The sequence below is a fragment of the Protopterus annectens genome, chromosome 15.part0, assembly GCF_019279795.1.
Source record: "Protopterus annectens isolate FY-2018-M chromosome 15.part0, PAN1.0, whole genome shotgun sequence".
Classification (NCBI taxonomy): domain Eukaryota; kingdom Metazoa; phylum Chordata; order Ceratodontiformes; family Protopteridae; genus Protopterus; species Protopterus annectens.
The window spans coordinates 718,080,429-718,095,642 of NC_056749.1; the positions used below are offsets into that span (position 1 = coordinate 718,080,429).

Below are 15,214 nucleotides of genomic sequence, written 5' to 3' on the forward strand. Positions count from 1 at the left end.
ATGAGAAGGACTAAATTAATAGGTCCGCAGTTTTATATTTTCCAGTAGGGCTGCGGTCGCTTCATTAACCTGCAGTTTTACACACAAGATCAAACAGCTTCTGTTTTTAGTCTTGTCTATCAGCTTCATATTCCTTTACAAAGCAGAAAGATACATTTGACCTGTGTTATAAAATTCACACCAAAAATCACATTTCAAGTGACTTCCAAGAGAACTGTACACTGTCAAATAGGGTGATCTCAAATCTTCCAATATGAAAACAAACTGTGAAAAAAGGGCAGGTGAAATTGTCAGTTTGGGTAAAATTCAGTTAATTGCTAATAATTACAGTGACAGGATGAGTTACAAATGAAATTTGGAGAAGCAGAGAGAAAAGGAAAAAGCAGTTCAAGTTTCAGTTTTGTTATAGGAGACGGAATCCAATAACGTAAAGGAAAAAAAAAACAAATGAAATGCACTCAGAGGTGTTCAAAATAAAACACTAAAGGAACATATCAAGTCAAATAATACAAGGCTAAAAAAAATAGGAGCTGCAATTATCTATTCAGATGAGCTGATAAAACTGCAAAAATCAGATGGTGAAATGAATAAAAGGCTGACTTGAGCATGAGGATTTTCAAGAGCTGTTTCAAAAAAGTAGTTAAAAGTCTGCGCATGAGAAACCCAAGGCTTTCTGTTGTACCTGAGAAACTGGAAAGAAGAGATTGTATTAACTTTACAAATAAGTAATCAGATTGATATTCCACAACAGGATTTAACAGAGTGCACATTCCTTGTACACTGCAAATCTGGCTACTAGAAAGCCGCCAAGACCTACGAGAGTATAGATGCAACCATACCAGCAGAAAGGTAATCATGACAAAACTGTGGTAGAAGGAAAGCATTAAAAACTAAATGGGAGACTATAAAACATCACATAGACATGAAATGTGGCTTTTCAAGAAAAAGTGGCTCAGAATGACTGGAATTTTGTTGACTGTGTTAAAATAATGGGTGGTTTCTAAAGCATATATTCTGCTTTATATCATTGTTTAGAAAGCTAATGAAGGGAATAAAGCAACCAAGTAAAACAGTTTTATTAATATTTGTAAAAAGAAAATCATGATTTAAGTTGCATGTTATCCTGTAAAACAGTTGCTCAGAGTGTGCAGTCAGTGGTATTTTAAATGTGAGGTGGGGTGGAGTCTTATCGGTGACTGTTGTATATTTTAAAGATATTAAATCAACCAAGTACTTTTTTAATTGGAAGATATATAGGCTTTATACCTTAGCAAGATAGAAAGGCTTGAGAAAAAAGTTAAAAATTAACAATGCCGTGATCTTGGGCTGCTGGGGTGGGGTGTAAAAGTGTATTCATTATATTAGATGAAGGTGTTTGGATTAAATGCCCTCTGTTTAAGTTAGAGTCAATGTTGTAAACAAATAAGCTTGAAAAACAACACAAAAAGATGAAAAACATTGAAAACAATATATTTCTTGCATTTGCAATTTTATTAGCTATTTAATTACTAGCAAATGTTTTCAGTGGGAAACAAGACATCTGCAGGTGCAGGGAGATGGCAATAGGAAGTCTAAACAGTATGTTCTGAATGAAATATACAAAGATTACTTCACGCATTTGCAAAGTTACCAGCTGTTTTTCTTACTGTTGACCTTTACTTGGATATTAGCATTCCACAGGTGTAAGCAATTAATCTTCAGAGTTCTAAACTCTGTCAAGAGAAATGCAAGATATAATAAGGTAAATAAAATTAAAAGATAATGTGGCAAGCAGTTCTGTGAAAAATAAAAAGTTTAAAATTGTGGGATGTGAATACATTATACAATTAGTTGCTTCTCCAGCAGCCTTCTTACTTGCATTTAGGACTAAAAGTTAATATTTACTGAAAGCATGCAAGCTCTTTCACATCTGACAGAGTAAAAGAGACAAGAAAACGGAAACAAACGGAAACAAATCAGTGTAAGTGGGAAAGTAATTTGTATATTTCACTTTAACATGGGTAACCTTAATTTCAGATTAGGTGATGCACATGGATGCAACCATCAATTTGAAGCAAGTCCTCCTATCTGGATGGATAATCTTCATTTGTTTACAATGTACATAGTTGTATGTGCTTGTTCCAAGTTAGAAGGGGATGGGGTACTGAAAAGTTATTTAGATTTTTGTTTGCATGTTTACACTGAAACAAAAATCTTGAAAAATAAAATGTGATGTTTGTTCAAATGGAGATGAGAAGGAACAACTGCATAATAGTTCAGCCTGCCAAAATTGGTGAGTGCATGTAAGCACAAAGTTGGAAATACACATAAAATAACTGTTTGTATAACAGATGGGAATAACAGGTTTCTATCATACAGACTACATTGTTATTATTCTGGAATTTAAACAGTCTTACAGGTGTTGACAAACAGCAGAGTAATGAATTACATTAAGAAACATAAGATGCAAAAAGTAATGCTGCAGAAGAGGCATCTATGCAGAAATAAGGATCTGAACTTGGTAAAGGAATGCTTTTAGCATGAACAAAAGAAAAGGGACTCAAATAGTGATAATACAATGATGAAAAATTGGAGGTAGTAGGGGCTACTGGCAGGGGAAAAGGATTATGGTGGCATATATTTATATTCTACCAAAAACTAGAAGTTATGTACTCACCATAATGTTCTATGTATGTGGTCCATCTCGCCTCACATTCTTACTGACGGGTTTGGAGCCGAACATCGGCTCCGACTCGGCCAACTTATTTTTCTAGCACAAAGTCTCTAATTGGCTGGGCTAACCTGGTATCCCATGTTGCACTTGCACTGCTCTATAGCCCCAGATCTAGTTTGCAGCAATCCACAGTCACACCTCATGCACAACCACAGTTCAGTAAGGTAGAACACTATCCAGGGTTGCAAAGAAAAAACAACCAATACCGAAGGGTACTGAAGACCAGTGTCACCTCCAAATCCTCCAGGAGGGGGGACAGGTGGGAGGGAACGTAAGAACGTGAGGCGAGATGGACCACATACATCGAACGTTATGGTGAGTACACAACTTCTAGATGTTATGTGGTCCAATCTCGCCTACATTCTTACTCATGGGACAGCGTCCCCATCACCTCTATCCTGGGAGGCTCAATGGAAGATGCTTCTGAGAACAGTGGAACCAAAGGAAGCCCAGCCCCTAGAAGCCACGTCTAATTTGTAATGAGTAATAAAGGTGTGGGGAGAAGCCCACGTGGCTGCAGCACAAATTTCATCCATAGATGGCCTGGAATGATAAGCTACTGAAGCGGAAACAGCCCTGGTGGAGTGAGCCCTGATGGGGAATGGTAAATTTCTGCCTGCTGACGAATAGACATAGGAAATGCAATCAGAAATCCATCCGGAAATTGTAATCTTAGAAATAGGGGAACCTGTTCTATTTTCTGAAAAGGACACAAACAGTTGGTCAGATGTTCGAAGTTGTTTTGTCCTGTGCAAGTAAAATCGAAGCTGCCTGTGTATGTCCAACTGATGAAATCTAAACTCTGCCTTCTTGGAAAATTGAGGGAAGAAAACTGGCAGCTCAATAGACTGATTGAGATTAACAGTAGAGGTTACTTTCGGAAGAAAGGACGGATTAGGTCTCAAGGAAACCCTGTCCTTATGAAAGATTAAATACAGGGATTTGATGTACAACGCTTGAATCTCCAACACCCGTCTGGCTCATGTGATGGCTATTAAGAATGCAGTCTTCCAAGACAGAAATTTTAATTCACAGGTGGCAGCTGGCTTGAAAGGTGATGAAGGCAGGGCTTGTAAGACAAAATTTAAATCCCATGGCATGATGGATTCTGACACAGGAGGCCGTAGTAACAAGGTGCCCCTCAAAAAGGCCTTACATAGTTTATGAGCCATGAGAGAAGGTTCATAAGAGGTATGAAAATTAGAAATAGCGGCCAGCTGGACCTTAATGGTCGCAGGAGCAGAACCCTGCTGAAAAAGTATGGATAAAAAATCCAAGACAGCAGGGATGGGGGCTGTGAAAGGATCCAGTCCCTGGGCCTGAGCCCAAACTGAAAATCTTTTCCACTTGCTGGAATAAATCTTCCTGGTAGAAGATTTATGAGAAGATGATAAAATGTTTACTACCCTCAGGTGAAAAACGAAGTCTGACTAAAGATGGAAGTGGAGTAGCCAGGCTGTCAACCTGAGGGTCCGCACGGAGGGATGGGACTGTCCCGACATGTGTCAGTAGGTCTGGTGCTGGGTCCAGAATCCAAGGACTGTCCACTGCATACTGATGAAGAAAGGAGAACCAGACTTGGCGAGGCCAGTGTGGGGCAATTAGAATCATCTTGCTTCCTGAGGAAATGGCTTTCTGAATCACTCTTTGTAGCAGAGGAAACAGAGGGAAAGCACAGAGCAGACCGGGAGGCCAATCGTGGACTAGAGCGTCCCTGGGTGACTCCCCCTGTGGGGGGATCAGAGTGAAGTAGTTGCTGCACTTGGCATTGTGGGGATTGGCAAAAAGATCGCAGCAAGGCGGTTCAGGGACCACCCGTAAGGCATCAGAATAGATCTGCTTAGCCTGTCTGCTATTACATTGGCCTTCCCCGGAATGTGCGTTGTCACTAGGAACAGTCAGAAGACAGTGTCCACTACCACACTCGCATGGCCTCTCTGCATAAGGGGAAAGATGTGGTTCCCCCTTGCTTGTTCAGGTACCACACCATGGACATGTTGCCAAGTGAATCGCAATCGTTCCTAGGGGGAGAGAGCTCTGCAGTGCTTGCAACGCCAGTAACACCGCTCTCATCTCTAGAACATTGATGTGCAGATGTACCTCATGATCTTGCCACGTGCCTTGAACGGTCCTGCCAAGATAATACCCCCCACCCCATCTGAGAGACGTCCGTGGTCACCGTGGCAACAGGCAGCATAGGAATAAATGGATTCCCTTTGTTCAAGTTGGCGGAGCGTAGCCACCATGAGTAGGATCAAATGGGACGGGAAGTTTCTTAAAAGACCATTGGGCAGAGAGGAGCCACTGCAGAAGCCTCATGTGTAGTCTGGCTAGAGGCACTAACATAATGGTGGCTGCCATGGATCCCAGGAGCTGTAGAACCCATCTGGCCTAAACCTTCTTGAGGGGTAACAACGTGCGAACCTGACCCTGCAACACTCCTATCCTTTCTTGGGGCAGAAACGCCCGCATATGAACGGTGTCTAGCTCTGCGCCTATAAATGTGACACACTGAGAGGGCAACAAGGCAGCCTTTCCCCAGTTCAAGGTAATTCCTAGTTGTTGACAAAGGGCGATGGTTGTTTCCCTGGCCTGAATGAGAAGATGCCTGGTGGGGGCGGTGAGGAGCCAGTCGTCCAGGTATGGAAACACTTGGAATCCTTGATGTCTCAGGTGAGCTGTCACCACTGCCAAACACTTGGTGAACACCCTGGGGGCTGTTGTGAGACCAAAGGGCAGGGCATGAAACTGGGAATGACTGGCTCCCAGCCGGAAGCGTAAGTGACTCCTGGATGCCCTGTCCATTTTGATATGGTAGTAAGCATCCTTGAGGTCGATGGAGCACATCGATACTTCTTTTCCCAGTAACAGAAAAATAGACTGAAGGGTGACCATTCGGAACTTGGACATTAGAACGTAGCGATTCAGTCGGCTGAGATCCATGATGGGTCTCAGGTCCTATGTTTTTTTCGGCACCAAAAAGAGTCTTGAGCAAGTCCCTAATCTGATCTGGTCTGAGGGGACAGGTTGGATGACTCCTTTTTCCAGCAACTTTGAAATTTCTAGTGTTGCGTGATCCCTTTGACTGGGTGGAACGTCTGGGATTCTCTTGGCTGGAGGGGGGGGGGTCTGATAAGGGGATGGAATAACCTCCGGTAACTATTCGAAGCGCCCATCGATCCTGAGCGATACTTGCCCAGGCTTCCAGGTACAACGAAATGCGGCCCTCGACTGGCTCCGGAATAGCACAGTCGGGCAATACATCAGGGACGATCATAGGAAGGCCCGCGAAAGGAATCACAGTCTAACGAATTGCGAGGGCCTCCTCTGCCCCTAGGGCGGCGTCTCCAAGAATAGCCTCCCCCTCCTCTGCCTCTGGAGGGGGACTCAACTTGAGCAGCAGAGTAAGACTTCTGTGACTTTCTGAACCACATTTTTCCTCCCCTCTGAGCCTTGGGGAAAGGCCCAGATGGAAGGGAAAAATGGACCCCTACGGCAGACAGGGTCTTTCCCTCTTGCTCGCATCTAGTGAGGGTGTCTTTCACTTTGGTCCCAAAGAGTGAGGACCCATCAAAGGGGGCGTCAGTGAAGGAAGACTTGAAGGCCTACGCAAAATGACACAGGCACATCCAGGCTTGCCACCTGCAGGCTACACCTGAGCTAGCTGCCCTACTCGCCCCTTCAGCTGCATAAGATATGAGCCTCATGGACGAGTTGACAATCGAGCCAAGAGTAGACAACTGGGCATTAACCATCTGCGTTAACGCCTCAGGTACGTTACCCATTAGAGTATCTCCTAACTCTTTAAAGAGATCTCTCTGGAGCAGAGTAAAATAACAAAGATAATTCAGAGACCGAAGGCTGAAGGTCGCTGAAGAGGGGGTACGCTTCCCATACTGATCCATACTCCTGAACTCCTTGTTAGGAGGATGGATGGAGGAAGAAGACGCGGCTACTTCCTGCTGAGTGGCCGCTGTCACCACCATGGCATCCACAGAAACCCCTTTGGACAGGAACTCTTTCCCAGGGGAAGGCGAAAGAAATTTATTAGAGCATCTGGGTACAGGTTCCACCGAGTCAGGAGTCTCCCACACCCTTCGACAGATCAAATCTAGGAGCTCATCGAAGGGTGGAGACACCCAGGAGGTGGAGAGTTGAGCCCCAAAGGCCTTGAGGAATACCGACTCCTCCTCAGAGGGGATTTTGGATGACCAGCCGCCTCTCTGCCTCAAAATCTCCAGGATGTCGGAGAAAGAGACGTCATCGGAGGACGACGTGGGGGACCCCTCTGACTCCTCGAGGTTGGTATCAAAAGTGAGAGACTTGTCCTGGGAGTCTATGTGCTTCGGGGGCTCCTCAGGCACAGACTCTGAGGGGCCCTCAGAAAGTTGGGGACCGCTCATGGGGGTATCCCCAGACCTTGGGGCTCCACCGTCAACCGATAGGGGGACATCAGAGGCTCTCGCTGGTGTGGAAGGGGATGGAATGACCGATCTGGGTGATGTCACTTAAGATCTGTCCAGTGCCCTCCTCATGGCCTCGAAGGCGGGTCCCCCCGAATCAGAGGACCGACCAACTTCCGAGGCCACGACCGGAGCCAGAGTTCCCCGAACTGAAGTGCCGAGAGGAAGGCTCGGAACAGACATAAGTCCCGAACTATCCCTCTTGGGCCAGACAGAGGAAACCCGAGTTCTGAAACTAGAGGATGGAGCAGACATGGTTGGTGCCGACGTTGGCACCGATAAACCCTTAAGAGGTATCGGAGTGGGCAGAACATCACCCAGAGAAGAACACTCCGGCTCCGAAGACAAGGAGGTGCTCGGAGGATGAACCATCGGTACACTCATCGGGACTGGCTCTGGAGCAGACTGGGTCGGAGCTGAAAATAATTTTGCCAACACAGACGACTGCAGGAGCCTCTGGACCACCCTATCCACATTAAAATCAGAGAGTCTGGAGGATTTGGAGGAGAGAGAAGGTGACTGTGATCTCCTATCTCGAGATCCATGTCTAACACTAGGAGACCGGCTCCGAATGGGCTCTAACAGAATTGGAGCCGAGGCTGACTCAAGAACCACAGCTACCTCCTGCGGCCCTGAGGACAAAGGAGCCGAGGAGGTAGAATCGAATTTGGTAGTCTTCTCCAGTGGCTCCGATGAAACAGATGGAGCCACAGATCTCTTCTTAGCCTTAGAAGTCTTGGCTTTAGTTTGGGAACCAGAGGAAGAGTCCAAGGACTCCTCAAAGGAAGGCTTTAAAAAACCCTTCAGTATAAGTTTATTTTTTCTTTCCTGTAGCACCCTCGGACTGAAGGCGTGACAAAAGCTACAGGACTCTTGTAAATGTATAGCCCCTAGACAGTATACACAAACGGAATGTCCATCTGTTATGGACACCTTATAGCTGCATTTAGAACATTTCTTAAACCCAGAGGGTTTATGTTCCTTTTGATCCTTTGACATATCAATTACCACCTGCACACAAAACAAACAAGCAACAGGACCCTAGTCCAAAAACGGTTAAGGCGGGAAACTACCACTAACAACTACTGGCAAAAATCTCTAACTTAAACGATTCTTGAAATGACTAACCCACACACACATAGGAGCAAGGAAAAAACGCTTTTTATACAGGAAAATTTAGACAAAAACTAGACAATGGAGGGAGGACTAGGTCCTCTAAATTAAATAGGCCTAGCCCGTCGGAACAGAGGGATACCAACAAAAATCACTCACACCACAACACACGCTAAACAACAAGAGCAAATAGCTATTAAAATAGCTTTTGTGAGGAAAAACCACAATATTCAGTGAGGAAAAAAGTTTTAAAGCTACTTAGCCACAGCCAAGCGAGACCATGTCCTAGCTACACGAGCAGCAAACGAGATCTGGGACTATAGAGCAGTGCAACATGGGATACCAGGTTAGCCCAGCCAATTAGAGACTCTGTGCTAGAAAAACAAGTTGGCTGAGACGGAGCTGATGTTCAGCTCCAAACCCGTGAGTAAGAATGTAGGCGAGATTGGACCACATAACATCTGCTATTATGGGGTTTAAGAAAAGTTTGGGAGAAATAATCCACTTTCAACGGGGAATATTTATGAGTGAGAGCTGAAAACTACAGTTGTGCAATTCCTACTTATCTGTAACAGCAGCTGTTTGAATTTCTCATTGCCTCAGTGGCATTTGGTTCATCGGCCAAGGTAACCCAATACTGCCCAGCTTTCAACAGCTCAGACACTCTCTTCCTCTGACAGTTGATTGGCTGAGCATATCCTGACTGGAAAGCCTTTAACTGTCAAAGGGAGTGAGTGTTCAGTCATTTTGGTTACACAAAGGAGGAGAGGAAAGTATCTGAAGCCGGAATCATCTAGTAAATTCACAGCCAGTCACAAAACCAAATAAAAACCAAATCCAAAATTTGAAACCTACTTCAACTATGCACGATCTGGGGGATGGTGGCTGGGTGCTGCCACCGAGGATTTTGAACACCTAGTGTTACAGGTAAATAAGACTTATGCAAATGTACTCTGATGGATTAGTGCATAACACAACCTTGTCCTTGTGAAAAAGCGTTGGCCAATCATGAGAGCTTGCAGCTCAGACTCAACTTGCAGATGTCAGACCAATAAGTAAAACAGCCTGAGAGGAGGGTTCAAAAGGAGGCAAGGTCAATTTTTCAAGAACAAAGTTGAGATCCCAGGATGGAGGAATTGGCTTTGAAGTAAGCTCACATGCAATACTCCTTTCATGAACTGTTTGACCACAAAAAGATGAAAGGGAGACCCATGGGCAGACAAGATGAGATGGTCGCAAAATGCGCTATGATAGAAGTCTATAACAGACCACCTTTAAGTGGTGCACACAATTTGAAATGCAGAGAGTCAACACCCTTTTATTAATCCCTGTTTTCTATTTCACAGGTTCATAGGTGTTTACTAGGCTAATGACCACAAGGGCCTTTTTAAGCGTAGCCATGCATCCCAAATCTCTGACAAGTTCTGGTACCATTAAGTGTAAGCAGGGGCTTGGAAGATGAACCATTTACAGGTTGTCTGTGTTCAGTAGAGATATAGGTGCCAAGCCAAGGATGAATTTCCTGTTCCCCATCCAACACCTGAATTGGGTTAGGCAGCAACTCTTTCACCTGAATAGGGAGTCAAATTCCACTGCCGATGTAGTCACTGGGATGCATACCCATCTCTCCAGCAGGTCCTATTTATATTACAGGCAAGTCTTTAAAACGGGTGAGTGAGGTGCTGTTTGTTTTGTGGATATGTAGGAGGTTCCTCAGGTGGGGTCTGACAATGTCCTGTATGTCAGGCATAGATCTCCCCTCAACAACCTATAGGAGACAGAATACAGGGATAGGGCCTTCAGGCAGTCTGCACAGGACATTTTACTCACGCCCTGTATTCTTTTAGTGAGGAATCTCTGTGGATGTTCTATTTGTTGGATATGCCTGGTTAGGTACATACCAAAGGGGGCACTGCCTTCAATGATAGGTCTGATGAATGCCAAATACAGTGGAACAATGACTTCCTTGGACCTAGATGCCATATCTTTCTTTATAAGTTGTGCAACATAAAATTATATCCTCACTGCTGTACACAGATGGTCAAAGGCTGGATTACTGTATGCGTGTCCCCATGTCTCTGACTACTGGGTCAACTCCAAGGGGTGTATTGTCAACACAATAGTCACCAGGGGTGGATGACTTCCCGAAGGATACTATTATGCATTTCTTGACATTTCGTTTCAGTCCATGGCTCTGACACCAGTTGTTTGCCTGTGTCAGCCCTTCCTGGAGAACACTTGTGTTGGTGTAGGATTCAATGATGGCTCCTAATTTGCAACCATCTGCAAATTTAGTCAGCCAGAGACCACTGGCATTGGCCCTGACTTCAGAGATGTAAATGCCAAAAAAGAGGGGTCCAAGGACTAATCCCTGAGGGACTCCACTTGTGACTGGCCTCTCTGTAGAGGTGGACTCTCCAATTCTAACTTCCTGGGTCCTGTTTGTGAGCCAGCTGGCCACCTACCAGGTGATATACAGGTTTGCACCTAACCTTTTGAGATTTGTCAAAAATGCCTGAGTAGGGTATTGTGTTAAATGCCTTGGCCAGGTCAAGATAGGCACTGTGAACCATTTTGCCCTCATCCACTGCTTTGGTGACCTTCTTTTTTAATTAGTTCTATACTTCTTCCTGGTGGGTACTGCTGCCTCTATGCAGCTATTAACATGCTTGTACATGGTTTTTGTGAACAGTTCTGCAAAGGCAGCAGTGCTCTCACTGTTTATGGGGGCTTGAAATTTTGCCAGGTTATCACTTAATAGCAGGAAGTTAGCCTTATAGTAGTTCCTGAATATTCCAGAGTTAGCTGAAGGAGACCATTTTGTGGTCAGACCTTACCAGGGAAGACATCACACTAGGGGGTGTGCCGCACTCTCCCATATCAGTGAGGACCAAATTAATTTTGGTTGCACCCCTGGTTGGTGTACTGATGATCACGTCCAGTGAGTGTTTACAAAATCCAGGAATCTCTGTGCCTGTAAGTTTGGTGTCGTATAGGATTCCCAGTTAATAGTGGGGTAATTAAAGTAGTCCATGAATATGGTATTGGGTTGGATGGTCAGTGATTCTAATAAGTTTAAATACATGGTATGGGTAACTTCTTTCAAAGGGGGACCTATAGCTTGTAAGGAAGTGGTACTGGATTTTGCCTGTGGTGATCTGTACATGGAGTAGCTCAAGTACATTGTCCTGCTTGACCAGCCTTGAAGTACATTTATTTCTGCTGTAAATTGCAACACCTCCACCTTTAGTCTCTGTTTGTGTAGTAGCTGCTCAATGTGTGGAAGGCATTATAACCTTGCACTGTTGGTCTGCTTTCTGTTGCTTTAAACTATGTCTCAGTGACCGTACAGACGTCTGCATTCTCTAGGGTGAAGACAGCTTCTAGAAAGTGGAGTTTTTTGTTTAGACTCCTAGAAATGAGCAGTAATACCTTTAGATTTTGGGGGAAGACCATGTTTAATTAGTATTTAAAAGCCTCGAGGTGAGAGTTGCAGACCATCCCTGCAAAGCAGCGTGGTCTGTTGACTATATCCTTCCATGCTGATAAATACTGCACCCCCTTAGAATGATACCAGAAACTAAGTCAGTCATCTTTTGATCATATTGTGGCATCATCTTTAGAGAAGGTAAAATGCTGCTCAATGTTAGGCTCACACGAGCCAGTGACGCATATTCCGAGAGTTCCATGGTGGAGGTACATCTTAGGTCATTTCCATCCACATGGACTATGGCTCAGTCATACTGGTACTTGCAGTCCAAGCACCTGTGTGCATAATATGGTGGATCCTAGCCCCTGATAAGCAACTAACCGTGACTTTCTCCTTACTCAGCCTGGTCAGACAAGACTTCAGTGTGTCTCATGATGGAGTATCCAATGACCAGAATGCTGGATTGTGTGGTGGCTTGCCTTATGGGCTTCCAAGCAGAGGCTCTATGAGATATGAATGTAAGTGTTGATGTGGATGTTATTTTGAAAGAGTGCTGGTGAGGATATTTGTTGTGTATTATGTCTAGGAAGTCTTTGGAGTTTAGGAAGGTTACATTTAAGTGCCTCAGCATATGTGGGTCTGTATGTCTGCTTTGAATTATGTGTGATAGGTGCAGCATGTGTACTACTGACAACCTTACTGACATTAGAACTTTTATGTCAGAGCTTTGACTCTAGTGACATTGTGTAAAAACATCTCTCACATACCATATCAGTTTGTTTGAGAATTAACTGGTGGTCAGTAAACATGAGGCAATTTCTTCACTGCCTCAGGATGCCCATAACTACCAAGCTGGCAGCAGTGAAAGTAGGAAAGTTCATATCCATGGCAACAGACACTTTTTTACTGATTTGACAGCTGGAGTGAGAATATAAAGCAATGTCAGAAGTATCCGGTGTCCAAATCTCAGGACAGTGCTTTTCACTGCAAACTAGCTGTCTTATTTTTAACCTCTATTATTGGCTAGAGCCCCTCAAGAAAGCTTCTTCCACTTGTAAACACAAGATTTTCTAGTTGCGGGATTTCTTGCCTCGTTAAATATATGCTGCATGGAACAAGTAACTAAAAGGTATTAAAACAGAATCATCTGGGCTGTAAGGTGCAATTGCTCTACGGTGGGGTGTACCATTTGCCTCTGGCATTACGTGAGCAGATCCTGCATGTGAGGAAGCTTGGAGTAATTGCTCATTGCCAATTCCACCATTAAAAAGGAGAACCAACTGTGCCTGGGCCAAAAGCGGGATACCACAATGAATTTGGTAATTCTTTCTGAATCTTTAGAAATACCTTGGGAATCACTGGAAAGGGTGGAAATGTATATAAAAAAAAAAGATCCTGACCATGAGAATGATGAAGCATCTGTCTTCCAAACATGGCTGGAAAGCGGTCTTGAAAATAAATATTTCTGTTGTCTTTTGAAAGCAGGTGAACAGGTCCAGGATCTGGTTAGTCTGACTGCCATTGTGCTTTGCTCTGATAGAATATATGAAGCCTAAAGAGTCAGAATGCTGTAAAGCCAGTTCCCAGGTCATCACTGCCAACCGGCAAAGAGGGTATGACCTTGTACATCTTGACTGTTCAGATACTACATCACAGCAGTGTTGTCATGGACTACTAGAAGAGGACCCACAGACCATAAGTGGTAAAGATCTTTTAGCGCATCAATCACTGCCAACATCTTTTACATTTATGGGCTTTGGTGTGTCCTGAGGACTCCCCATACACACACAAAATCTAGAGAGTCCATCTGGACATAACTGAAAGAGGTCTGATAAGACAGGGAGTTCTGTATTCAGAGACAGTTGATCCCTCCACCACTGCAGTTCCTGTTTCACAAATCCTAGTACCGGTAGCTGGAAATCTGAGGGATGAAGGTGTTAGGTACAACTCCTCAAGTACCACTGAATTTTTCTCACATGTAGTCTAGGACTGGGACACGTAGGATAGGATTAGAATTTTGAGGCACTCTTGCTGACTCCATGTCTAGGAAAGAGAAATCCATGAAAATGTCCTGATAACTCAGAACTCTTGTCTTCTGGCAGGAAGGTTATTCTTTTTACTGTGCTTATACAACCCCCCCCCCCAAAATAAATTTGTTAGAAGGTGCGAGGAAGGAAATTTGAAGGTTCAATTTGAAGCCCGGCTAGGAAAAAGAATAATGCCTAATCTTGCCTAAGGAATCCAACCACATGGACAAAAAACTTGTTCAAATTGGCATGTCATCTAAAAAAGGAAAATGAGGATGCCTAGGATTCTGCAACAATCACTGGGGCCAGACACTTTGTATATACTCAAGAAGCAGTAGATTACCAAAGAGTAATGCAGAAAACTGATAATGTAAGCCAGACGCAGCAAATTTCAAAAGTTTCCTGAAACTGAGAACAGGAATACAGTAAGGATCCTTGAGATACAGTCACTATAAAACACTGGTCTAGAAACAGCACTAAGACCAACCCGTATGGTGAGAATTTTGAATTTCGAAACTTTTACAAAAGTTTTTAGAAAGCAGAAATCTGGTATGGGTTTTCAGGAATGCTACTTTCTTAGTACCAAAATGATTCTGGAGTAAATTCCTTTGCCCCTTGTGCCACAGGCACTGGTTCTACAACCCGTGCTTCAACCATTTGATGGAGAATTGAATGAAACAGCTCTGGTATGGAAGATATGGGGAACTCCCCTGAAAGGGGAAAGATTTTATAGCCACTGCCAAGTGTATCCTCTTCGAATTATTCTCGGAACCCATTTGTCTGACATTATTTGCAGACAAGCTACAGTGGTGAAAGAGTGCCTAGTGGAAGAAGAGAAGGAAGGGTGGGGGTAGAGGTGCTCTGTGACTCAGCAAAGTCATTCCTTTGCAGAGATGGATCTTTTTTTCAGAAAGGAACCCCTCATTTGGTTTCAAAGAATTATCCCCCTGCTGTTATCTTTTGGATCCCTTACTTTTGTTTGTTCTGCCCCTTGAAGGAAGATGCCTTGTTTTGGGAGAACTTGGGTACATGAAACATCCTAGATACTCCATGCATTTATTAACATCCATCTTCCCATTGTTTGGGAATCTGTGTAACAAGGGGCCCAAACATCAAATCAGAACTTAAAGATGCATTCAAACTTTGGGCTTTTAAATCAATCAAGCATACAGTCTTAAAACAACAGAAGCAGCATTTGTCAAGACTATAACCGCATATTAAGGCGCACCTTTCAAAGCATGTTTTGAAACACTGCAAAATAAATGTCCACATATAGACTTGATACATTCAAAAGGATAGATTATAGACTACTAGAAAGAGACCGCCTTTCCTCCTGAAGATCTAACCATTTTTCCTCTATCGGGGGGGGGGGGGGGGGTTGACTTTGGTTTAGATGAAGCAAAGAACTAACTATTTCAGCAGGCAGCTGGGGAGACTGCAGATGGCCAGCAGTCAAATCAGAACAGAC

The 15,214-nt window shown here is 44.0% G+C and overlaps 1 protein-coding gene across 1 annotated transcript in view; it reads right to left on the reverse strand.

Moving 5' to 3' along the window:
* Window positions 1-1,297: 1,297 nt before the first annotated feature.
* The window catches only part of LOC122789875 (PHD finger protein 6-like), a 655,585-nt gene continuing 641,668 nt past the window's right edge, over window positions 1,298-15,214 (reverse strand). Inside the window, exon 8 of the mRNA XM_044057309.1 lies at window positions 1,298-1,427. Within this exon, the coding sequence (XP_043913244.1) occupies window positions 1,298-1,427 (130 nt within the window). The remainder of the gene's footprint in view (window positions 1,428-15,214) is intronic.